This window comes from Hippoglossus hippoglossus, chromosome 17 (assembly GCF_009819705.1).
Source record: "Hippoglossus hippoglossus isolate fHipHip1 chromosome 17, fHipHip1.pri, whole genome shotgun sequence".
Taxonomy (NCBI): domain Eukaryota; kingdom Metazoa; phylum Chordata; class Actinopteri; order Pleuronectiformes; family Pleuronectidae; genus Hippoglossus; species Hippoglossus hippoglossus.
The window spans coordinates 9,876,146-9,901,807 of NC_047167.1; the positions used below are offsets into that span (position 1 = coordinate 9,876,146).

The 25,662-nt window shown below is 40.8% G+C and overlaps 2 protein-coding genes and 1 long non-coding RNA gene across 11 annotated transcripts in view; all 3 read right to left on the reverse strand.

Annotated features, from left to right (window-relative positions):
• Positions 1-331: 331 nt before the first annotated feature.
• ocel1 (occludin/ELL domain containing 1) lies at positions 332-6,198 on the reverse strand. Of its 3 annotated transcripts, none has more exons than XM_034612931.1 (6): positions 6,022-6,198; positions 3,205-4,401; positions 1,520-1,728; positions 1,228-1,399; positions 973-1,023; positions 332-596 (listed from the first exon to the last, which is right to left on the reverse strand). In XM_034612931.1, the coding sequence occupies exons 2-6, from the start codon at positions 4,324-4,326 to the stop codon at positions 489-491; spliced, it is 1,662 nt and encodes a 553-aa protein (XP_034468822.1). In that variant the 5' UTR covers positions 4,327-4,401; positions 6,022-6,198; the 3' UTR covers positions 332-488. The 3 variants fall into 3 exon arrangements, with proteins under 3 accessions (XP_034468822.1, XP_034468820.1, XP_034468821.1); XM_034612929.1 differs by having other exon boundaries at positions 5,933-6,197; XM_034612930.1 differs by lacking the exon at positions 6,022-6,198 and adding an exon at positions 5,664-5,926.
• A 44-nt stretch (positions 6,199-6,242) lies between these two features.
• On the reverse strand, positions 6,243-11,739 carry LOC117777880. Of its 2 annotated transcripts, XR_004616692.1 has the most exons (5): positions 11,035-11,739; positions 10,719-10,947; positions 9,179-9,232; positions 8,752-8,888; positions 6,243-7,275 (listed from the first exon to the last, which is right to left on the reverse strand). It is a non-coding gene; the product is annotated as an uncharacterized LOC117777880 (long non-coding RNA). The 2 variants fall into 2 exon arrangements; XR_004616691.1 differs by having other exon boundaries at positions 10,719-11,739.
• A 4,928-nt stretch (positions 11,740-16,667) lies between these two features.
• Positions 16,668-25,662, reverse strand: part of kcnn1a (potassium intermediate/small conductance calcium-activated channel, subfamily N, member 1a) — a 46,921-nt gene continuing 37,926 nt past the window's right edge. For 2 of the 6 annotated variants that reach the window (XM_034612928.1, XM_034612924.1), the window contains 6 exons: positions 24,416-24,557; positions 23,190-23,300; positions 22,173-22,300; positions 21,612-21,620; positions 19,398-19,467; positions 16,668-17,323 (listed from right to left, as the gene is read on the reverse strand). In XM_034612928.1, the coding sequence (XP_034468819.1) occupies positions 17,018-17,323; positions 19,398-19,467; positions 21,612-21,620; positions 22,173-22,300; positions 23,190-23,300; positions 24,416-24,557 (766 nt within the window). In that variant the 3' untranslated portion in view covers positions 16,668-17,017. The remainder of the gene's footprint in view (positions 17,324-19,397; positions 19,468-21,611; positions 21,621-22,172; positions 22,301-23,189; positions 23,301-24,415; positions 24,558-25,662) is intronic. The other 4 variants (XM_034612925.1, XM_034612927.1, XR_004616690.1 and 1 more) reach the window with 3 other exon arrangements.

A 25,662-nucleotide genomic window follows, 5' to 3' on the forward strand; every position in this document is an offset into this window, starting at 1 on the left:
TAGAAGATTATTATTGGGTGGCATGGTTTCTCACAGCAAGAAGGTTTCCGGTTCGGTCCCCTGGTCAAGGTGTCTTTCTGTGTGAAGTCTACCAGATTACTTAACTGATCTTTTTCATTCATCACTTTAACGGTTTTAAATACTTCACAAGTGCCAGTAATCACAACCTTCATTTGACCTCATGCTGCACCAGTACTGTGCACAAGGACAGCGACATTAAAAACTGTTAATAACTAAAAACCCATTGTAGGCCAAGTAACAAAACAGATCACGTTTTGTTAACATAGGACCAACAATAGTACAAAGTGAAAATAATAAACTGCACACTAAATGCAAGGGAAAACAACTTTATTGTACAATTTTTTACAATTGCTTCATGTAGAAAAAATGTGATTATTGGCAGAACTTGAATCTTAAAGCATACACTGAATCAACAAGGACACCTGGTGCAAGTAGATTGTGTTTGGCCTCCCTTTTTTCTTCATGTGTCACTTTGTCATTGTTTCCTGGTCAAAAGCGTGGATCCTGTTTTTGAGGTGGCTTAATTTGGCCTTCAGATAGTCACAGCGTTCCTTCTTCTCCAGGAAGGCAGGGTCCTGTAAACCAACAGACGCACAAAACAATCTAACGATTAGTGGCTGCAAACTTAATTACCCAAATCTGTCTTTTCAATTTCTCTTTCCCTCTGTCGGCTGAAGTCTCGTCTGATTCACTCTGTAATGTAGCTGCAGCATTAAATGACTTTTTCCAGAGTTAACCACATTTCATAATGGAGATGGCATTATTCGCATCAGTGGGCAGCTTTATTGAAAAAGAGCAAACATTACACCTGAGTGTTTACACAACAGTAGCAATCCTAATACATCTATGATTTAACCGTCATGATTGGAAAATAATTCTTTCATTATTACAGCGTGAGCAGACACAGAGCAGGCTGGAGCCCCTTCATTTTTCACAAAATCCATCACTTACAATCTTTTTCTGCCGATACTTCTTCAAAATGCTTTGAATCCTCCGTCGATCCTAAAGGAAAAACAAAATGATAAACAGAATATGATGTGAAACATACAACAGTCTGCATTGTACAGAAACAAATTTATAAATCAGAGGTCATTTGTAAGTTAGTGACCATTTGACCACAAATTATCTCTTGGAATCATGTCAGAGAAATCGATTATATAATATATGCAAGTTGTTAAATACAGTTGATCACTTAATCCATCTCACCTCGTGGCTTCGTCCCTCTCTGAGGACTCGTGTCATCGTGGCGTCCAGCTCTCGGAACTTACCGAGCGTGGTGCTGATGTCTCGGTAAAGGTCTTTGTATTCCTGATACTGGTCACCGAAAACTGCTTTGTACTTCTCCCGTTCTTCCACAGAGCTGATCTCTGGATACTTCCTACAGAGAGAAGTGGCATCACATAGGGACAACAACAGACCATCAAGTATATATGGAGTGTGTGAAAAATAGAATTTAATGTACATAGAATGTACATAGTTGCTTTAAATGTTCACTCACATGATGTAGTCTGCTATGATGAATGTTTTTGGATTGTATTCAGACGTCGTGTCTCTCTTCAGACTGACTGGGTTCTTGTGGACCTCAGGGACAAGTGCATGTGGACCGATATGGTCTTTATTCAGAGATTTATCCATTTCATCGTTGAACGATATCCGTTTTGTTTTGGGAGCGGCCAGTGGGACGGATTGGTGAAACTCCCCCTGACGCTAAAGGTCAAAGAGAAAGAGCATTAGTCAGAAAAATCTAAACCAACAAATGAATGAAGACGCTCTCAGAGAAGCCAAGGGTCAAATTATCAGTTACATTGTCAGAGAAAATAAAAATATAATTTATAAAAAACAGTCGGTGGAAAAAAGAAAGAGCCCCCGTTCTTTTGCTTTGACAAGTGAAACCTCTGAAGCTGCATTCCCTCGGCAGAGAGATGGAATTAATTATTGTGCTGCTCGCTCCTGACCTCTCAGCCTCTTATTTCACATCCAATATTGTAGCTGACCATGCGGTTTCTCACCCATAGGTGTTGACTGTGATGCCTGATAACATGGACCCCATTTGCAAACAGTAATGAGCCTGGTAATTGTTGAGGGGAACAATCCCAAACTCTTGGACTTTTTAACTTTGTATTTTATATCTATATAAAAAAAAAAAAGGCACAACTTCTTGTCAGTGGCTGTCACAACAATAAACAGGACATCCATCACAGTGCTTTATAATATTGTACCGAATGTATGTTGAATGGATCAGATCCCTCATTGTCAGTTACTTGTAGTGGTTCCCTCTGTTAGAAGCAGACTTCTCTGGTGATAACAACAGCACTTACATGTATAACTGTGTTTCCTATAATTCAGAATCCGCACAATACTACCACCTTTTTTGACGTGGTCAACAAAGTCAAGAAAAACTGTTTGCAGCTTTGGGACAAATCCTGGCCGACTGCCACAGCATCACCCAGCAGGAAAACGCTGACATATCAATACTGACAGGCAGCATGCTCCCTGCAGATTGTCTTGACTGACTCTATTTTATTGGATTGGTCTGCCACTGTTATTTTTGGGGGTTGTTGCAGACGTGTTTGCAATCAATATTAGTATCGCTTACTGTTGTCTGCAATAAATGTGGCATTTGATATGACACAAATACCTGAAATAACCCCATAAGATGACAAACTGGGCAGAGTTATGCCAAAACCCCTATCTCACTCTGAAAGGCATGAATCGAAGACAGTTACGAGTCTCGCAAAAGAAAAGAAATAAAACATGGGCAGAATATTTACTGAATCTGAGAGAGAAACCTGGCAGAGTGAACAATTTTCACATTTTTCAAAGGCCTTACCTGGTTGACGATATTTCTAAACTGGATTCAAAAGGAGCACTTACGGTGGCCTAGACGTCTCACACAAGCCACAACACAATCGTAAAAGCCATAACCCAACTGCAAAAGCCACACAATAGAATCACTACCACAACGGGAGTGAGCGACAAAAGATGTTGACAATGATAAGATAATAAAAGATAATGGAAGTGAACGAACGTGTTTCCGTTGTCTGGCTTTTGCGTTTTTTTTGTGACTTTTACATTCTTGTTGCTATGCACTTAATGTCCGGCCACCGTAACCACTTCACGTAGGAACCTTGGAAATTTAAACGTGACAAACTGAAAAAATAAGACTTAATATTTTAACTCTACCTCATTCCCCAAGTGCTCCCTCTCCCTACGTGCAGCCTCATGCCTCCACATCTTCAGACAAACCAGGAAGCTTCCCAGATACAGAGCCATGTTGATGAAGACGAAGGCCGTCCCCGCCATCTGTCCCCCATCAACCCGACACAGGTTGGCCATGATGGGGTTGACGCCTATCGTCATGTAGCACAGCCCCCCACGGTTCAAGTCATTCAGGTATACAATCCCCGCCGCCATGTAGAGCATGAACAGTGCCACGTTAATGAAGGCTTCTGTCAGAGGCCACCAGGGGGCATCGAGGAGGATGGTGCGATAATACATAGTCATCCCCACCACCAGGAGACAGAGGGTAATGATCCAGGTGACTCCAGCTACAGCCAGGATGAAGGGAGTCATGGGGCCTCTGTAGCTGTATCCGGACACTCCGAGCCCGTTGTTATACGCACCGTTATAGAGTCCGTAACTGCTGGACCACTCACTGTCTTTCTGGATGTAGGCGATGATACAGGCGAAGACCATGCCCCCAAACAGGAGCTGAAGTCCGGCCAGAAGTCGAAGGAGGCCTGGCCAGGATTTCAAGTAGGAGTACTTCAGTCTGTAGACCTCCAGCTTCTCAGCGTAGTACTCTGCAGGGTGGATGCTGCTGAGCAGAGACTCCTCTCCTGGGCCTCGTTCAAACAACCCATCAGTGGGGCTCTCCCTTAGCAAAGGCTTATGGGAGTTCTGGCTGGACTCGCTCAGCGATTCCGCCCAGTTCTTGCGCTCAAGCAGTGGACTTACAGGAGGACTCACCCTGGTCCCGTTAGGAAGGATCTGGATCCCCGTCGTGCTGGTTTCAGAGTCGCTCTCTCTTCTCCATTTATGGAGGATGCCCCCCCATGACTGAGGGATGAGGGACTTCAGCTTGTCCTTCATGCTCCCTTTTTTGTCATCATCCTCTCCTGCGTACGGTGGAGTGCTGGATGTGCGGCCCGTGGAGTTTCCATCCTCAGTGATATCATCTGGTGTGGGTGTGTGAGTAACCCACACAGGCACCGGTGGATCAGTGACGGAGTTCCTCTTACTGGAGGAGGACCCGGCCTCACTGTCAGGCTCTTGTCCCTTGAATCTGCTGCTCCAGCTCTTCATGCTGAAGTCTGATTCTGATGATTCATCGAGACAGACGTAATCACAGAATCCTTATGAGACATGGGGAGGGAGAAACTGCACAGGGAAGAAAGACAGATTAATAGTTCTATGTAGTAAGAATGCAAACATATCATAATCATATGCTCTGAAATCGATCATGTTTAACAGTATTCAAATGTTTATTTGATTCAAAACAAAACAGCGCAAGAGTCAGATTATGAATTTAATTCTACCTTCCATAACCCTGATAATTTGTTCTCCAAGATAGAAACAGTCTTATTTCTAAATCTACAAACGTGAACAGCTTATCGTAGTGTGTTTACATACATTTATATTAAACAATTTTTGTAATTCATTTTTCGTTATATTCCATTTTTCCTTTCGATTCCAAATTATATGGAAAACAATTAGTGTGCACTTTTAACTGGCATTAAACTTCTTGGGTCCCTTGACAGACACAAAACACTGACATCAATGCTGAGGTGGATGAGGAGAACTTGACTATTTGCAACAGTAGCATTTAATCAGAGCAGAGTTTGTGTCCATGTTATTGTAATATACTGTATATATGATGTATATATGTAAGACCAAATAGTCGCTCTCTGTAACCAACAAATGTTCTTTTCTTCTCCAGCTTGTCTGCCATTTGCTTCGAGTGAAAGTGAACCTAAATATTACATTTATGGTCCATTAAACCAAAACGCTGAAAGACACTCGAATGCTGCACAGAATTTTTTTTTATCATTTGAGAAATTCCTCACATAATTATACTCATCTGATCCATTGTTAGTAACAATATTGTTTATAGGAGCTGAACGCTTGATATACTCATAAAATCTGTTACATGGCCTGTATATAAATCACAATTTAACTCAAGAGATCCACATTTTTATTTGGATCTGCACCAAATTGCACACACATAAATATCAGTCCCCTAAACATGTTTAATTTCTTTTGATCAAGATCCATGAATTATTCCCTAATAGATCAATGAAAATGTCTCGCAGTGTGTAAGAAAGTGAATAATGATTCCTGGATCTACCCCCTGATCCCTCATTTTTGCATAATCCTGCTTACAAACAAAAAAAAGCAGAAAATAGCAAACTCCCTGGTTAAGATAACAAACATCTATTACCTTTGACAATCTTATATCAGCTTTACATGGTTAAGTATGCAGAGTCATTTAACCAGTCAAATATAAAAGTAATAAAGGTCATATTCATAGTAAATCATAATGTGACAAGAGGCAAGTTTTAAAAGTGTTCTTATCGAATGTGATTCAAAGGAAACCTATGAAAAGATTTTTAAAACACATGCACCGTTTGTAAGATGGTTACCTGCGATGTGAAGTGTTGAGTATGTGATCGGCGGCACATGGCCCAAAACAATGTAACAGCGTGTGTCACAGTGTGTAACTGCAGCACAGCTCAGGCTGCACTAATGACAGGAGAGTTTAAGTTGAGCTGTGACTCAGAGAGCTGCTGCATGAGCTCTTAATACACCAACAGTCATGACACTGTCACAGCATATCATCGTGGAAACACATTAATAACGCACACATTAATAACCTTAAATAATGATTTAAAAGAACACCAGCCTTCCTTACCCGTTTGACCCCGACTCGTCCCTCAGGTTGATGTTTCTCGTAGGACTTTTGAGTGTTTGTTTTTAAATGGAACAGGAACTGATACCTACTGTAAAATGGCCGCTGTGTCCGCCAGGCCCACTCAGCTCAGCCTCTTCAGTCTCTCAGGTGACTCACTCCTGGTGCTGGACGCTGTGTTCAGCACACGCAGAGCGATTGGCCAGTGTGTGTGTTTGTGTGTGTGTGGAGGGGGGAGTAAGAGTTTAAACATTAAACCTGAGCCGCCCCTGTACTGGTGCTGACTGGCACTACTAGGTTAATCTGTGGGAGAGAGAGAGAGAGAGAGAGAGAGAGTTAGAGTGTAAGAGGTGAAACTGTTGACATTAATAAAATGGAGGCGAGTAGGTGGTAAGTTAACCTGAAATGATGCATGTAGCCCACAACATGAGCTTCAGAAGGGCCTGGGCGTCCATTTAGGCTGCTGGGACTGCCGATTCTTGATATTTTATTGATAAGAAATTGGTATAAAAGAGTATAATCCACTCATACATTGAAGTTCTGCCTCTAAGACTCTGTACAGTGCAGCTAGCAGCCCAGCATGGTGGTACTTTACGCAGTAAGGATATCACTTTAGACCATCAAAAAACATCAAGGAGATTACACTTAGTTTTAGAGACAAGCATGTGTTTGATATCAGCTCCACACGATCAATTACATCTCATATCTAAGATCTGTGAAATACTGCTTTATCATCCTGTTATGAATAATTCATTCTTATCTCCACTGTGTCAGTGTTTTGTAGCCAGAGAGAGAGAGCGAGAGAAAGAGAGCGAGAGCGGCAGTGTTCGGCACTAGAGGGCAGCAAGCTCCCATGTGTTCTCTCTGACTGCTAATGACCAACTCTCACTCCTACTTTTATTTCATCCATTTTCCATCTTTACCATTTATTTGATCTTTTCTCTTCTGTACTGTTTTCATTCCTGGCAAGTGCACATTAAATAGAAATGTGCTTTCTAGTGACTTTTCATCAAGATTCAAGGTACAGTGTGATTTGAGTTCAATGCAGAGGCCAGATATAAAAACCACCGCAACAACCCAGATGGAGTTTTAGGTTGATTTATTTATTTGTCTTTAAAGCACAATGATCAATATGCAGCTCAAACTGTGCTCCAGCTGGTGCAGGCTCTAGGCAAAGGAAACATGATGGTTAATTAAGAGATCCAATGTATTTGCCTCCAGTTACTCAACATAAAGAGGGAAAATGCTGGAAGGGAGCCCTTCAAACCTCTCCCTCTCCGGCTGGTTCTCCTCATCAGGTTAGCTCCGTCTTATCCAATGGCCCCTGTCTTTGCCGGTGGTCCCTCCTGAAGAGATCCACACATTCCACTTCACAGAGGGTTAAGCAATCCCACATAAAAAAGCTCAGAGACTATCACGTCCACAGTCAGTGTTACAAATCAATCTCCTCTTTTAGTTAAAATCATGACCCAATCTTTCCGTCTGTCCTTATGTTGAATGCATATCTCGCCAACCATTCACCTTATCAGCTTCACACTGGGAAGGTCTATTGTAAACTGTACAAAAAAGTGTGGTGCCGAGTTTGGTGCAATTTGGACACGCGATACATTCAATATGAATGAAAAAGTAATTGATTGGCGACCAGTGCTGCAATGCTCTTTACTGAATGAAAGTACATAGTTTTGTTATTAAAAGTTGAGAAATTGGGTCTGATGATTGTGTTGATTGCTTAACACACCTTATAGCCAACATGTAACATATGAAAAATAACACCAGTTCAAACATACATGATCCACACGTGAACAACAAAGCTAATTCAGTTTCATTATGAAAAGCAATGACTATAAAATCTTCATTGCAGATAAACCAGGTAGGATGACCACAAAGTTTTCTAACTTCACTCTGCGCACAACGTCCAGCACACAAACAATTAAAAAGTGACAGTATGTTGTAGAACTGTTGGAGGACGACTCACCACAAGCAAAGCAAACAGGCAAGTTTAGTTTTCATGAATAAGAATTGATGTTAACTTTCCTAGTGGACCTGGTCCAGCTTTGTCCACAGTCCATCCAGAGATCCACTCTGTACAGAGTTGGGAAGGCAGAAAAGACAGGCCAAAGTAGCTCTGTTTCCCTTCCCTTATAGTTACTGCCACCAATCAGTTTACTTTGATTACAGATTGAAAAAGCCTGACATCTGTGCAGGGGAGGGGTCCTTCGCTCCACCCCCTCCTGTGGGAATGTCCTCATGCACTTCACACCGAACCGGATAAGACTCAAAACGTCAGTTGTTAAAAGCAGGAAATTTAACAATGCTTATAAATAATATGAGCTGATGAAAACACATTTATTCAACGTTTTTGTTGTGAAAACGGACATAATTATGCAAGATGAACAACAAATCCATGTAAAATTGCATACGTTTGGAAAAAGTATGGATTTATAGAAACCTATTTACATAATCAAACATGAATGTAACAGTTTCAGCTCTTGAATAAAAATTAAATATTAGTGAAATTATGATGATTTTGTGAATGTGTTTCAAAAGTTTTGTATGTGAAAAAACATAAAATTTAAAAAAAAACGCACGAAAAACTGTAAAATATACACAAAGAGTCTGTAAAAGTTCAGATTTGTTTAGTGTGTTAAAAGTCAGCTTGAGTAGTTCAGGCACTAATCATTCCCAGTGCATGTCTCATAACATTCAGACCATGTATCTTCATTCATGTGAAAATAATGGAATAAAATAGCAACTAAATTATTACTGCCATTGAGATATTCTTAAGTTTCCAACTAGCAAACTTCACCAGTATCTTGTCTTACTGCAGCACTTTCCCTTTAGCGGTGACGCTCGTGGATTCTCCCCCAGCTAAGATTGAATCCTCCACATCTGACTCCAGGAGTCACTCCTGCTGTATAATGTGACGTCAGTCTGTGCCAGCGATTCCTCCAGAGCAGCGCTGATTTTCATGCAGAGAAAAGCTCAGGGCAAGGACATCTGTAGTGTCCCCCCCACCACCACCACCACCCCCACCCCCAACCTCCAGCAATCTCTTTCCACTCTCTCTCACTCTCTCTCTCTCACTCACACACACACACACACACACACACACACACACACACACACACACACACACACACACACACACACACCCTCTGCAGTACATAGCTCCAGTACAGTAAACACATAATGCATCCAACTCTCTCAAGTGAGTAGCGAGTTCCACAAGTGGCCTTGGCCTGGGGCTACCTCATCTGGTGCTGCCGTGCTTGTCCCCTGCTGCCGGCACAGGTGCCTGTTCAGCTGCAAATAATATGCGGAACAATGCAAAGGTCATGCAGAGGGAGGGTATAGATGATATATACTGTAGCCTGTATATAAAGATATTATTAAACAGGTTTAGCTGTTTGCATACGATAAATTCAATATTTGATAGAATATTTTACATTTCATACCTCATTGTGCCATATTCCTCATTTCAAATAGAATATTTAAAATATTCAAATAGTTCAGGTTAAATAATGAATTTGTACACCTGTGATCACATTTACTGTTATAGGACATGATACAAAATACAATTATTTACTCTTAAGGCATATAAGGAGACTGACACCACTCTCATGTGTGTGGACTAAATATGAAGCTATATCTAGTTAAATTATTACATTGTTTTGCATTTTCTTCGACTGTATGTGATGTTTATGGAAAAAACATCTTATGAAATCCTTTCAAATATGACATTCTCATATCAACCAATAGCCACTCAATAGATGAAGTGTCAGTGGCTGTAAAGAGAAGGTTCATCTGTTTAACTTATAAAAAAAATTTGAATTATACTGCAGTTCATACTGTACCTCCACTAAGGCCCAACATTTCCCTTATGAAACCACATTTAAATTCACTAGATGGGGATTTTTATTTGGATCTGCACCAAATTCATAAATATCAGTCCCATAATCTTTTTTTCATCAAAATCCATGAATTATTCTCTGTGAAACTGATGAAAATGTTGAAAAATCTCACAGCTTGCCCCTGATCTAGACCCACTACAATATTTAATGGGTTCTTCCCTGACCTGTGCTGCATCAAGTTTTGTGGTAATTCAAAGTTTTGGTGTAATCCTGCTACAAGAACATAACATTCATGAACGAGGTAAAAACTATTCCTGTTCAATGTGATGATAGATTGGGAATTTCCAGCCAATAATAAGCTGAGGAAACATGTGAGGCTGCATACGTTATGTGCGTGTGTGTGTGTGTTGGGCTTCACGTGCACGGACATGTATGTTCACTTTCATGCTTGAAGTCCTGACACATGACTCGAGGGCTCCGAAAAAAGCCTTTTTTTTCTTCCTCTACAGCTAAAAGAAGCAGAGAAGCTACGGCAGCCTCCAACAGACAACCTCGTTTTTATCAGTTCATTCCGCCTCACATCTCTCCGAGAGAGACGGAGAGAGGGAGACGTGCAGCAGAGTGGGAGATGCAAATAGAAAGATAGAGAGAGAAAGAGTGGAATGATTGAATGCAGAAACAAATGACACTCCAAAAAACATTTGATGAAATGAAAAGGCCCTTCACACCCACTCTCCAGCATTACAGCAGCGTGCATTAAGCGAGGCCAAAAACCAAGATCAATACTCCCATTCTCTCTGATTTCCCAAAGTGTATGCCAAACCATGTTAGCCGAAAGTGATAGCGAGGGCATTAAGCATAATGCAGCGGCTAGCTATTAGCTCCCAGGGCAGACAGACAGGGGGAAAGTGGGGCCGGTTAGAAATTCAATAAATTACTTCCCCTGCCTGCTGCAAGCTGTCCCAGAAGAACTCTTTGACTTTGTGGGACGATCTTCCACACCGTACGAAATGACACCTCCCCCTTGTCCTTCCCCCAGTCCAAGGGTCGTCTTCAATCCTCCGCAAACCGCTTTCTTCTCTTGTCTTCCCTCACCATAGGCTGATCTTCAGTACCCTCTACGGGGGATCCCTGGTAATTGGATCCCTCTTTTTCTTGCCTTTCTCACTTAAAGAGAATAAGTCTTGGCTGGATGTCTTAACTGTGCTCATTAAGAGACTGATATTGTTACAGAGGGAATAAAGGAAGACTTACCTGCTCAGGAGACAAAGGGCACAGTTTCCCTTCTTTTTGGTTTCTCTATTAGTGCATATTCAAAATCATAGGTGATCTTTATCGCGTCACATGATAAAAACAGTACGGAATTTGACTATTCTGTACCCGTGGGAGGGATGAGCAGCAGAGGAGCTGTGCCTGCTGTTTTCCACTGATGCATGTCTTTGAGGTTGTGTAGCAACAACTGCAGGGTGACTGGCTGTGTCACTCTTGTAGGATACGGGTCTGCTGCCAAATCCCTCCTGGTTTGGCTGTAATTAACCAAGCTGAGCCTTGTTTGTGCATGTGGACATGAATAGTAGCTTGTTATATGACCATTAAAGACTGTGTGTGTGTGTTTGTGTGTGTTAACCTTGGAACAGCACCTCAGCAGCTGTGTGTCCTCTGGCGTGGTGTTCATGTTTATACCAATACATCATCCTGTAATCATGTTTTAGGACGTCCCTGTTCCACAGTTTTACAGCAGGAGACGTGTGATGTCTGTGTCTGTCAACAAATGTGCCAACCCAACTTTTGGAGTCACAATTGGTTCCAGTTTCCCCTTTATTTTCACATTGTTAGACCTTGATAGTGCCTCAGATTGGAAGACAAGTATGGTAAGAGTGACTGTAATTCTGTTGATTTCATGGAAAACTAGAATTGCACTCACATACTTCCACTAAGGCCCAACCGCCCCCTTAAATTCAATCAAGCAAATTTCACACTCTCCTAAATATCACCCTCCTAAATATGGCTGATTTCTCTCATCGAAAGGAATTAATCTCAGAGAAAATGGTGAAACTGTTGAAAAACACCCGATCACACTGTTAAATAAAGTGAAAAAAGATTCCTGCCATTTGATCTGGATCCACACCAAAATGTAACAGTTTCTTCCCTGACCCATACCACATCCTTCCAACAAGTTTCGTGATAGTACAATCAGTAGTTTTTGTGAAATCATCTTCACAAACAAACAGACAGGGGTGAAAACATAACTTCCTTACTGTGGCCGAGACGTTTCACAAAAGCGCAATTACTTAAAACACGAATGCAAAGCCACAACACAAATATAAAAGTGACAACACAACTACAAAAGCCACACAACGGGAACACAGAGTTTCTTACTTACTGCGAACTACTTGAGAACACCTGGTCAAGCAGGTTGACGCTTTAATTTTGACGCTCGTCTATTTGAAGAGCTACAGTGCAGTACAGGTGCGTAGAGGACACACTGTGTTCTTTCTTTTTTTCCCAAAAAGAAAGATCTCAAAGAGACAAGCATCAAATTTTAAGCGGTAACTGGCTTGAACCGGGTTTTCACAAGCGACGCCTCACGGAAAGACAGGATAAAAACACACCTCGTGGTTGTGTTTCCGTTGTGTGGTCACCGCGCTCGAGTGAGACATCTCGGCCACCGTAGGTCCTCAGCGGACGCGATAAAACATGAGAAATGATTGTCTGCCAAAACAGAAGAAGCGAGCGACGGTCATAGCTGAAGATAGTCTTTAATGATTTCACCTTGGTGTCTCTCCTTGCTAGGACAAAAGTTCACCTGCAAAATGAAGGAACAGCGAAACAGTATACAGAGAATATGTTAAACCCATTTGCCATCCAGTAAAAGTTGATTTATTCCAGTGCTACTACGTACATTATGCATCATGTGGCAGTGTACACAGAACAATGGTTGGGTTACATTTCTTCACTTTTTGGGGGGTTTTCACTCTGTTATTGTTCAGTGGAAGTGTGTTCTGATGCCTGCTCTATGAGGAAAGCCTACGATTTTCTGGATAATAAAAGACTCTGGGTTTATCACTTTGACTCATCTACCATCATCAGAATAACATCATGAATGTCCCTCACTTCACTACAAAATACTATGTGTGTTTTTTTTATTTTCTAGTGGGTCACTATTAAATATTGGAATGGTGTTTTGGCAGGTCTTTGTTAGTGACAGGATAAGGACTGAAGAAAACAAATGGATAAAAAATTTAAAATACAACTTAATATCAGAACCTGATCAAACCTCCATCAGAGGAAGAGAAGAAAAAAAGAAAACGTGTGAAACTGATAAAACATTATCTTTTAATTTGCCAGAACTTGGAACCCTTCAGTTTCAACCTTTCAAGGTTTTCTGCTGCATATACCTGCAACATGCTGTGCATTGGATCCGACCACCTTTACCCCTGCGGTTCACCATTTGTCCCGTTTACTTGGCGACATCTACAATGAGGTCATATTTACAGGACACCCACCCTCGCTGTTCACAACCCCCCTGAGCCAAAACAGATGTCTGTCAGTAAATGAGCGATGGCTCTCATCTTTCTTTCTTTTTTCACTCTTTCCTGTTGCCTGATGAAGGATGAAGTCCTTAACACCGTTACCTGGACACCCCAGCATTGTGGAGTGTAACTGAATACTACACACTGAGTGCAACGTGGAATAAGACCTAGAGGTTCCCCTGCTTCTTCCTGTTCTTGAGTGTGTTTTTTTTTCATTTGAACCAATCAAATGTCTTTGCTGCGGGCCATTTTGTGTCCATGTGTGTGTGTGTGGGGGGGAGGACGGGTGATGTTCTTAATGATGACAGATGACAAACACAAGGCCGAAGCTCTGATGTAATGAAGAGGTGGAAACCTTAGATACGAACAGGCAGGTGAGGTCGTAATCAAGCAGATAGTCCTCCATTAGCCGCGCTGACTCATTGGATGACACTGATTGAAACGGAGCCTCTAATGGCATGATAGATCCCCTCATACCAGGAGGGTGGGATGTAGCACGAGAGGTGCATGGCGGGGAAGTAAAAAGTCATGCTTCATCAACTCAAGTTGAAAGGAAAAATAACCCATATTCATGCTTGATTAAGTTGTAGCAAACTCAGTGTGTTCTTAAATGAAGTGCTGTCTGTCCAGTCCAGAAGCTGTGGGAGGGCGAAGTCGCTCTCTGTCTCACAGGCTTTGACTTGGACCTGACTGGTCCCAAAGCAGCTCGGAAATAATTAAGATCCAAGAAATAATGATTCTATTTGCCTGTCAGCTTAAGGGGTCATTAAAAGATTTTTTTTTAGCACTAACATCCATTTGGGATTATCTACCATTCAAACTACTTTAGGACAGCATGCTAGCCCGCTAACCCGCTGACTTCCTGATCTGCTTTTCATAGGTCCTCTAAAAAAATTCTACTTTTTCAGAGCGGAAGTTTTCTAGTCGTTACAACTCTAGGATGACTCATATTCCATGCTTTTGAAATTTTAAATCTTCAAATTTCTTCTATATCACAGTGAATGTACTTCAGTGTCATTTAGAAACAAGCCTGACATGTAGACTGTATTTGTAAAGAGATAATTTGCCATTTTAGGAATCCACTTGCAGAGAGTTGGACAAGACGATTGATATCGAGCCTTCCCAATAAACTGTATATAAAGATGGACGACATAACTGCTCCCATAAAGTGAAGCCGAAATGACTTGATCGCCCCCTGGTGGCTAGCTGCAGTGTAGGTCATAATTGCTTCTAAGTCACTAACTTCCTTCATGTTAGTGGATGGGAAATGTACCAAACTAAATAGTCAAAGCAAACGTTACGTTCGTTTCAATATGGTTTCTGTCATTTTAGGGTCCTCTTATCACACTGATATTTGTTCAAGTCTTCATTTTTCCAATAAGTTTGTCTTTAATTAGTTATTTGATGCTACACAAATGTGCTGAAACATCATGATTGACAGCTGAGACCCACCAATGATTGGTCGAGACTTTGATTCCACAGATCAGTCCCTCAATAGCTAGACTCTGGCTCCCAATGGGGTAATTCGCACAAAATGGCAGCATTTGTATCACAATATTTTTGCTTCATTTCTGGATACTGGCAGGAAGTGGAGACATGTTGTCCATCTATACATGCAATCTATGGTCTGTACGGTAAATATAAAGCTACCCTTAGCAGCCAGCTAGCTTAGCTTAGCATAGAGACAGAAAAAAAAGTGAAAATGTATTTGTTTAACCCGCACATAGTTTATATCAGTCTACAATCTTAGTTTATGTACAGATTAAATAACTAAGATATAATGTGTGCTAATGTTGAAGAGAGCCAGTAGAGCTTCTTCCCCATTTCCAGACTGTATGCTAAGATACGCTAACAGGTTGTGAGCGATAGCTGCATATTTACCTCAGAGATATGATATCGGTACTGTTTTATCTTTCTTAGCTTGAAAGTGGACAGGCATAAGTCCCCAAAATGTCAAAACTCTTCCTTATAACTTGCTGAGGGAACAATTCACTGTGATGTAACCATCAAAGTTTCGTCAGCACTTTTATTTGTAGCTGTCCAGGATTCTTTTGTAGTATTGACTCATCTTTACCTCATATATCAAACAGGGAATGCATTACAGAATCACGTTAGTGCAACTCTATAGGTTCTGCAACTCAAAAGAAAAAGGTATCTTAGCTTTTAAAAAAGGAAATTGTAGTAAAAAAGATGACAATGCAACAAACAAAAGTAAAAGCAATTAAACTCAAAATCATGAAAATCATCAAGCCATCCTAGAAAGAGTGTGTTCCATTTTTGCACAGAACCATGCAAAGGGGCAGGGATGGTTCCTCAGTTGGACCGCTGATAGGTGCCTGTGTGGCCGTGTGTACCAGCAGACCTCAAGCCATGCCTTCATCTGAAGACCACAGGAAGCTCTAATTAGTGGTGGTGAGAAAGGTAGACTACTACGTACTGTATTCCACTGTCGTGTGCATGAGTTTGCAGCATTAAGCTAAAAGTGAACTTGTTCTCCGACAAACACTCATAAATATTCTCTCAGTCTGTCTCACTTTCTCTCTGAACACTTTTCGTTTCTCATGGTGTTAGTAGAAATAGTGTATATGTAATGGAGGCAATGCTATGCATTACATTAAGACATTTTCTTTCAATTTTTGGAGAGGAATGTATCTGAAAAAGGAATGCAATGCTGTATTCAGACTGTTAACATCGTAAAAAAGCTCTGAAATTAGTAATTAAATAACCCTCTACTATTTATACATTCAGGCACTGAAAAATCACATGTCAATATGTAACTAAAAAAGATAGTCGCTCTCGTTTTTTCCTTGGTAAGAACAAGGAAGCTGTAACCTTGAAGTTGGCAATTGTGTAAATTTTTCCTACCCAGTAGTAATGCCATATGTGTCCCCTTTGCTCTTCTGTGTAGTAGTTTCCCATCCCCCAAGTGCATTTTCAAACACGGATGAGAAGTCGGAGCTTTCCCAGCCTTTCCTAAAGCTTCCACCCTAACCTATGGGAAAGAATCCATGACACTAGTCTTTTGAAAGGGAAATCCAGTGGTTTGTCTCGCTCCACAACCGGACAAACACAGACGGACAGATGGGTGGACAGATGGGTGGACAGATGTCCTCCATGGCCTCGGAGGGCCAGCAGGCGAGCCGAGGCCCTCAGTTCCACAGACCAACTTCCCCCCTCGTGGTTAAGGACTCTCCGGTGTGATAGCCAGCTCTCACCCCAGCGACCCTGAACTCAGTCATTTTTTAACTATACAAGGGCTTTTACAAAAAAGCTAACTTGAACAGCCATACAATGGCTAAAACATAAACCATATCTCTACTTTATCTCGGTTTTTCTGTCATTTTGTAATTTTTTTTTTCTCTTTTTCGGTTTTTGGATGCATTTGTGTTTTTACTTGGTTTAAGTCTTCATTTGCCGTTCTTTGTTCTTTTGGAGTAGCTCTGATCCAGTCCTGTGCTGAGAGGCCCAGTCACAGAGGAATTGGATTTTGGGTTTGATGTTGATTGCGGAAGAAGGCAAGAAGGGATGGGTGGTGATGGTTGAGAGGGAGATTAGGGTCAAGGATCTGGTCAGGTGTCAAGATATGGGTTTCTTTATTCGTCCAGACATGGACTCTCCAGCGGTTACAGGGACGGTTTTAGATGGGACAGAATGAAGTGACAAGTTGGTTTGGTAAAGAGGGGCTCAGAGGTGATTCGTCAAGGTCATCCACTATCTGAGGAGGTGTGTGGTGCTGTGGAGGGCGAGCGCCTCCTGCGGGCGGTGGAAGTCCAGGATCGTTCCGAGCGTTCGGAGCGCTCAGAGGCTAGCGAGGCCGGCCGAAAGCGGTGAACGAAGCCGTCCAGGAATTCCTGCTGCTGCTGGGTTATGGCTTGGGAGATGAGGCACGGCAGCGCCTGCAGGCTGCCCGTCACCGAGTCCAGCTTGTCCTCCAATGTGCCGATGCGCTTGTCCAGCTCCTCACTGCGCTCCTGCAGCTCTGACACCAGGTCGTACATCACATTCTGGGTCTAATGGAGGAGAGAAAGCAAATGTGTTTAGAGGACGACCAGACAAGAGAAAGAAAAAAAAAAGCAGTTTTACAACTTAATATCCACATGGAGAGATGCAAGAAACGGAATTAACCACAGATACAGTATGCTTACGGAACTTTCATGTAATAGTTCATTGTGGATTACATAAGCAGACATTTAAAATCTGACTTACTCAGCCTGAAGAGAAAGAAATAATGACAGGAAGCAGTGTGCAGGGGAGCTGCACTGTTTCAGCAAGTCAGCATAGATTTTATCTTCCCACTGATTTAACAAGCAGCTTCTCCGGTCCATTTATAGCCAGAGAAGGTCCTCAGTGCTTAATGTATTTGCTTGACACAACTCATTCACGTAATGAAAAGTGTCTTTATTACTCAGGCATTTATTGTTCCAGCCGTAGATGCAGTGGGTTCGATGTTAATATATGTGCTACACCACTGTATATGTAATTCTTTGACAGTTTCATGTATTATAAAAACCTAACATACTACATTCTATTCTATTCTATATGTCGACATTGTGAGTTAGTTGTGACAATCGTTTTAATGAGAGTACAGTTAAATAAAAGTCGCAAAATATTTGCTTACCCACTTCGGGCATTTGTGCACCTCAAAATGAAATGATTTGTATGTATATAGGACAGAAATCAAAGGTTTACTTCTCCATAAGGCTCGAGAAAGTGGCATTGAACAAGTGAAGGGTGAACACAGATGGATCTGACCATCAAGCAGCGTAAGGGCAAGTAAGCACACATTAAAGGAGTTGGCCTTAGAACCTTTTAAAATACACACTGGAGTGAAAATGTCATCCACATCAAATGAGACTGCGGCCATGTACGTCCCTTTGAAACCCCCCCCCCGCTTCGGGCTGGTGGGTTATCTGACGTCTATACAGCCGGACACAAGCTGCTGAGCCATGACTGTAGTCACACGTCTATACAGCCACATACTGTTTACAATGCATATATGTTAGGGTCAAGTTACTCAGGGTGAGCAGGTAGTCTTGCACCAGGACTTGGGCTTAGCTGAGTTAGCTTAGACATGCCTGTCAGTCCATGGATACATTTGGTATCGATAAAGAAGCATGAGCTGGTTTCAAATATACAGTGAAATCCAGACATTTTCTTAGAATATTCCAGATGTTCTGTATGTATGAAAGGAAATGTCCGAACCAGTTGCTCCAGATATTTTTAGGAACATTTCCTGCCAGTTCCCTTGAGAGCTTTTTGTTACAAGAACGGACGTTGGTGTCGATGTGCTGTAAACATGTGATTTTCACAGTGGAAGTTATCCGTCATGCTTGTGCATGCTCTACCCAGGCGCCACCCCTCGAGTGTTCTGAGCATTTTCTCGTCTGGCCCAGACAATTTCCTGCTGCATTCTTTAACAACACAGACTGAGACACTATCGACGACTTCAAGTATTTTATAACTCCTTTATAAAGGATGTGTATATTCACTGGCATTTACCCAAAACCTTACAGGTCATATTCACATGAGCACTCGGATGTGACAAATTTAAGGGTAATGCTAAATTCAGATCACAAGTAGCGCTATGGAACAATGTTTTTAAGAATATGGCCCCTTGATAAAGAAACATGCGATACAGAGTTGTGCCAATAGTTTTAGGTTGGTTGCTGTAACTTGCCAAGAAATCCAGTAATGTGATTAACGTGAGGAACAAGAGAACAAATCCTCTCAAATACTTTCAAATTCACCTTTGCAAGTTTATAATGTAAAAGGACAAATTAGGTCTCAAAGAAGGAAAACAGTGAACCTAAAACGGACTAAAGTGGTACTTTAGTTATAGGGTTGAACTTCAAACTTAATAGAAAGTCTGAAATTTTCCTAAATACTTCAATTGGTGCCACACAAAAGATTTTTCTTATTGTAAATTGTTAACTTTAATTTTAACTTTAAACTTTCGTTTTAAGTGGTAAACAGTTTTCTTTTTTAAGTGCAACACTATCGATTAGACCCGCTAAAGACAAAGATTTCAATCATTCAAAAAGATGTGATGATAATGTTGAATTTTTTGAGGCGAGACAGACTTACCTTTGCCAGGTCCACCAAGGTGTTGGCCTGGTCATTGAGTTTCCTCTGCTCCATCTTAACACTGCGCAGTCTTACAAAGGCAAGAGAAGGAGGGGGGGAGGAGGGAAGAGATTGAGAGGGGAGGAGGAGAGGAAGAGTAGAATAAGGTGAAGGGGGGTGAAGGAGAGGAGCGGAGAGAGAGAGAATGAGAGAGAGAGAGAGAGAGAGAGAGAGGTTGTTTGAGGGGACAGAGGAGGCCGACAGGGAAGAAAGGAGGAGGAAGAACGACACATTGTTTATCAGGAGGGATCTCTCACTGATGACATGGTGAAGAGAAGACAGCCTGCATGCATCATAAATGATTGCAATTTACATATCTATATGTATATACATAATGTGTATATATGTATATATATAGAGAGGCATTCCTGGTCTTCGTCAATGCAATAAAAAACAAAACATGCAAAATTGTGGAAGCATACTACACTCACAAAAAGTCTTTTTATAACAAGATCTTTTTCTGATAATGGTTCGAGGCTTTCAGCAGCAATTCTCTTATGTTTCACTGCAGCCTTGATACAAAGTGATGATCTTGTTACAACCTAGAAATAATCTGTTTTTAAATAGGAAGAACAAAGCTTCAATATAATGCCAAAAAAAACTAAAGATTACAATGACAAAGAATGTTTTTTTTCTTTTCAGCAAGAGCGTAAAATGCTTCCACAGAAGAAAACCTCAAAATTCATGTTTCAAATTAAAACATTCGCATGTCGTTCCACCCAAAAGTAAGACATTAAAAAATGGAAAAAAGATGACATGCCCTTTTGTCAGTGCTGCACACAGCTCAGTGGTGGGACTTTATATAAATACACACCGGTCATTCAGTAAGCGTGCAGTGACTGTGAGTGACTGTGCACAATGAAATGTGTCTTTGAGTGCTGCCCTTTGTGTGTGTGTGTGTGTGTGTGTGTGTGTGTGTGTGTGTGTGTGTGTGTTTGAGTGTGTTTGTGTGTGCGAGTGTCGCAGATAAAAGATTGCCAGAAATAAACCATCTAATGACACCGTTGAACACACTGCAACATAGACATCTCAAATAACTTGCGCGGTGATACATTGGACGTATTTTTTACGGTGCCTCAACATTGTGCCTCCTTATCTCTAATCAAATACATTATGGCGCCGTATGAACTGCTAACGCTGAATGTGAGTAATGTGGCATTGTTAGCGGCGGCATCACGCATCTGGGTGGGTGAGAGGAAGAATTTCCCCTGTTCGGCAAATTATGAGACAGGATGACATTCAAGGGCATTTATTCATGTGCAAATCAGTATATCAGAGCAGAGGGAGACAGCTCGCTTATGGCTCCATCGCTGTGGGAAACCGTCTCAGCTGCTGTGTGTGTGTGTGTGTGTGTGTGTGTGTGTGTGTGTGTGTGTGTGTGTGTGTGTGTGTGTGTGTGTGTGTGTGTGTGTGTGTGTGTGTGTGTTTGCTCGGCCTTTCTTATCCCTTATGGCTGTCAAGGAATTGGGGCTAAAAAGGCAAAAGGGCCACTTACTGGTGTAAAACATTATTTGTGCGATTTTAAACCTACAACCTACACGTTTTGGGCTATGTCATCAATGGCACATGCAAGTGTTGGTGTTTGATCTCATGTAAGAAATGGAATATAAAGCAAAAATCAATACGAAAAAGAACAGCAGACATTTCAACCTCAGTGGAACTACAGTACATTACAGTGTGTGTGTTCACATCATCACAAAGACCATCAGGAGTGCAGGATGAGTTCTGTTGATGGAGGTTAATATAGCCTCCAGAGCAGCTATATTAATCATGTGTACAGTACACTGTAGATGATCATGAACCGCTGGCCGGGCCAACAAAGCTTCAAGCTCAGCGCATGATGCTGTTTTTTTCTCTTTCACACGTTCTCTCCAGACAACCCTCAACATCTACTGACACTGGTGGCAAAATGTTGATGCTTGTGTCTGTTTCATTCAGTTCGAAGGGGGATGGGAGGGAGAGGGAAGTAAATGGAACACTGAAGTAAAACAAAATTGAAATTATAATAACTGAAAACAATCCAGCATCCAGAACTTTCAGTCTTTTTTTTTTTTGTGGTAACATACGCTTTTTTTTTTTTTTGTTCATGCATGTCAAACGCAGACATGGAGAGAGGAGGAGTAGGAGGATGGTGAGGAAACAGTAGGAGGAGGATACATAGAAGACTCAACTTACTTTTGAGCTCTGCGGTGATAGAGCAAAACAAAGACAGAACACAGTACAGAGTTTTAACCTCACAACATTCACGAAACGAGTGGAACCATTACACTTGTCACTGTAAGCACGGGGTCAGAGGGGGTCGGAGGGAGAGGGGGACGGGGAGGGGGAAGAGGAAGGACCATTACACTAGATCGAAGTGTGTGTTTGTGTGTGTGTGTGTGTACATGTGTGATTGTGGGCATAACAATCAAAGAAATTGTACTTTAGGAGTAGATTGTAACAAACGATAGAGGCGATACTACCAAATACTTAGAGCTACTACAACATTTTATTAGTTTAATAGCAACACGACTATTAACAACAGATAAAATAGTTCTTACCTCAAATAAGCTTAAAGATTAAAGACTGTCACAGGGCAGGGCAGAACATCTCAATACGTTTCTTTCAATGACATATTTAGTTTGCGTTCTATAAGATAGATTCTCCTCGGTGGTTGCTGAGGACCAACTCACTTATTTTCTGTTCCACGTTTAATTTGACATCAGATTCACAGAGAAAACGCAGTGCAAGACTTACTGGTGAATGGCTTGGAGAAACTTGCGCTGGTGTTTCCGCACCTTGGCGTGATCTATCTTTTTGACCAACTTGGTGTGTTTGTAGATGAGCCATGTTTCCCTGAGTACATTGGCAGCTGTGTTCTTTACCTGTGGCGCGGGGTTGAAGACGAGATTAAATGTTAACACTGCAAAGACACTGTAAGGTCACGTACACCGAAACAATACCATGAAATACAACAGGAATTTAATGAAATGGTGCAATATTCAATCCAGAAAAGAAAGTGAGAAATCAAACAAAGCAAAAAAGCTGTAAAACTTCTAAATTGTAAATATTTCAGTCTACACAAATTTTAAAGTCTATAAAATTGTGAGAGAAGTGGACCCTAAACTGTGGGAGAGTTTACAGCCCTGACAATATAATATATTATTAGTATCAATACAGGACATATAAGTATTTATAAATGTAAATTGGCATCATTGTAGCTTCCCCTAAGTCAGGAGTCAGGATTCATAATGGGTCGAAAATAAGTCACAAAAATGTAATATATTTAATCTTAATTTTCTAATGTGAAGATTTTAGCTCCGGACGGTTCAATCAATCAATCAAACTATATTTATATAGCACCTTTCAAACAAATCAAATGGAACTCAAAGAGCATCACAGTTGATTGACAAAACATGGGATGTTAAAAATGAATAGAAAATAGAAACATCAATAAAATAAGGTACGATTATAAAATAATATATATATTATAATCAACACTAACATTTTAGTAAAACAAAACAGAGTAAAAATAAATATAAGTAAAATATAAATATTTAACCACGAAATTTTAATTTTTTATGTAGTATTAAAGCCAGACTAAATAGGTGGGTTTTAAATCTATATTTAAAAATATCAACATTTTCAGCTCCTCTGTGGTTGAACTTCTTACAAATCGTAGAGTATCCATGTGCAGACAGTTGTGAGGGGACCTTGTAGTAAAAATCAGTAACATATCAGTCCCTCAGAATGTAGGAACATGCAGTGACTCACTCGTTTGCAGAGTTGTGTGTCCATCATGAAGTTGTGGACGTGCTTCTCGGCCTTGGTCAGCTCCAGCTTCCTGGCTACAACTGCAACCACCAGCGCAGTGCAACCGGCTCCCTGTTGCACAAAGACATGGTCAAACAAAACACACAGTGTATGCACAGAGTATGTATTTAAAAGGGAAATAGTATAATTTTAGACTACGTGTCATTTTAAAGGGGAATATCAGAGGTTCTGCCTTGCGCCTGTGTTATAATGGAGAACATGGTTAGATGTTGTACTTTAGTAAAGTTATTACGAATAACAAAATACAGAATCTTTTGGCTCATCAGCAGCACATTATCATAAGTATCAGGACTTATCGAGTCAGAAACTGTGTCTATTCTGAAGAAAGAACCACAGACTTAGAGGAAGTTGCCTCTTTTGTGGAGGAGGAAATGTTTGGTCCTGGTCGACTGTAAAGTTGTCGTTGGTTACATCTGAGTGATATTCAAAAGGGTTTCGTAGTTTCTCAAAAAACAATTAGACTGGTTCAAGATTTTGGATCCAGAAGGAGTGAAACTCTGTTGAATTATGTGAAATGTTTTTATGTCTTTATTCTTAAAATACTGTGACTTTTTTCTCATAAAATTATGGCTTCATTTTTGTAATATTATGAGTTTATTTCTTCAAGCTATAATCTTGTAATATTATGAATTTTTTATCATTAAATTTCAATTTTGTTCTGGTAATATTATGACTCGTCTCTCGTAAAATCTCAATTTTATACTTGTAATATAATTAATTTTTTTTCATTAAATTACGATTTTATTATCATTTTATTATTACGGTTTTCTCATTAATAAACAACTTTATTCTTGTAATATTATGACTTTCTTCTCATTTACAACTTTATTCTTGTAATGCTATAACATTATTTTCAAAATCAAGAATTCTGTCTTTAATAGGGGCCTAATACTCCGCCATAGATTCGTTAACCTTATTGCATTAATACAAATAAGAAATTGACAACCAAACAAACTGAAGCTTTCTAATGCATCCTCTTTTAAACATGACTGTTGATCACAAACTGTTTAAAATCTTCACATATTTAGAATATCTATAAAAGTAGACAAAGAATGAGCGGAAAGTTGTGTTCTTTTTTTGTGTGACATGTTGTATAGTATATGGAGCTGAGGTTTGTCATGTGAGCATGTCGTGCATTTATGTGAGCGAGGAGGAGAGGGACCCACCATGATCCCTGTAAGCAGACACACGCCTTTCCCACAGTACGTGTGCGGTACCATGTCCCCGTAGCCAATGGAGAGGAAGGTAATCGAGATGAGCCACATGGCTCCCAGGAAGTTACTCGTCACTTCCTGTTTGTCATGATACCTGAGGTGATGATAGATAGATAAGCAGAAGTGGGGGACACACAGTCAGAGAGAGACTGCACACGTTTTGGTGAACGCGAGCATGCTGGAGGATGACGTGGTGCTGTGTGAACCAAACAGAGGTGGTGGGTGGAGGAGGTGAAGATCGCGGAGGAAGAAGAATTCATGGCACAGGGTGCTACACCCGATTTTAAAGCAACAAAGTCCATTCTGAGGAAGTAAACTGAAGAAAAACATAAATTCAGTGGATGCTACACTTCATGTCTATTGTTTTCTTTGCCTTTAAGTCATTTTTATATGTGAGACAGTTTAATGGAGAGATGTGTTGAATGGGTAAAAAACGTAAAAGGAGATGTAGGCAGGAAATAAATTAAAAAATAGTGTTAGTTAAAGAATTTGACGCAATGATTTCAAACTGAGAGATGAGAACCACTGACAACATGTTTCATGTCCACTTGTTGACATTAGCATAGAAATTTGAATTGTCAGAGAACGTTTGAAATGACAAAAGAGACGAGCCACGTCGCTGTAAGTGACTGGATAAAGAGCTCCGCAGGTCAGAACCCAACAAATGTCATGTCAGTGCATCCACGAATGCACACACTGCTGCGTTAAATCCAACTAAGAATTGGCTTATTGGTCACGATTTGTTGCAGAGTTTACGCTGCCCCAACGGGAAAAAAAGGTTTGGCAATGCAAATCATCACTTCAAACATGTTGTTGGCTGAAAATAGCTTGACAGCCATGCTTGAGTTGTCGGTCCAAAGGCCGGCTGTGCATATGCAAAGCTATTTCCATAAAAAAAAAAAAAAAACACACAGTGCAAAGCTGGATTGATGATGACATTCCCATACCTTTTCAGCAAGACAAAAAAAAAATCCATCACAGAGACAAGTCTGCCTCATCCACCCACCCTCATTCAACTCGCCTGATTATTCCCAATGGGCTGTCTAGGAGGAGATCAGATAAGATTTAATTTTGGAGTTAGAATCAAATATTCATTAAACACTTTGAGACAACATCTCAGAAACATCATTCTGACAAGACAGAGGAGATGGAGTGTAATTTCTTGGGATTTTGCTGAGGCCTCTCTGAAGGGGATTCTC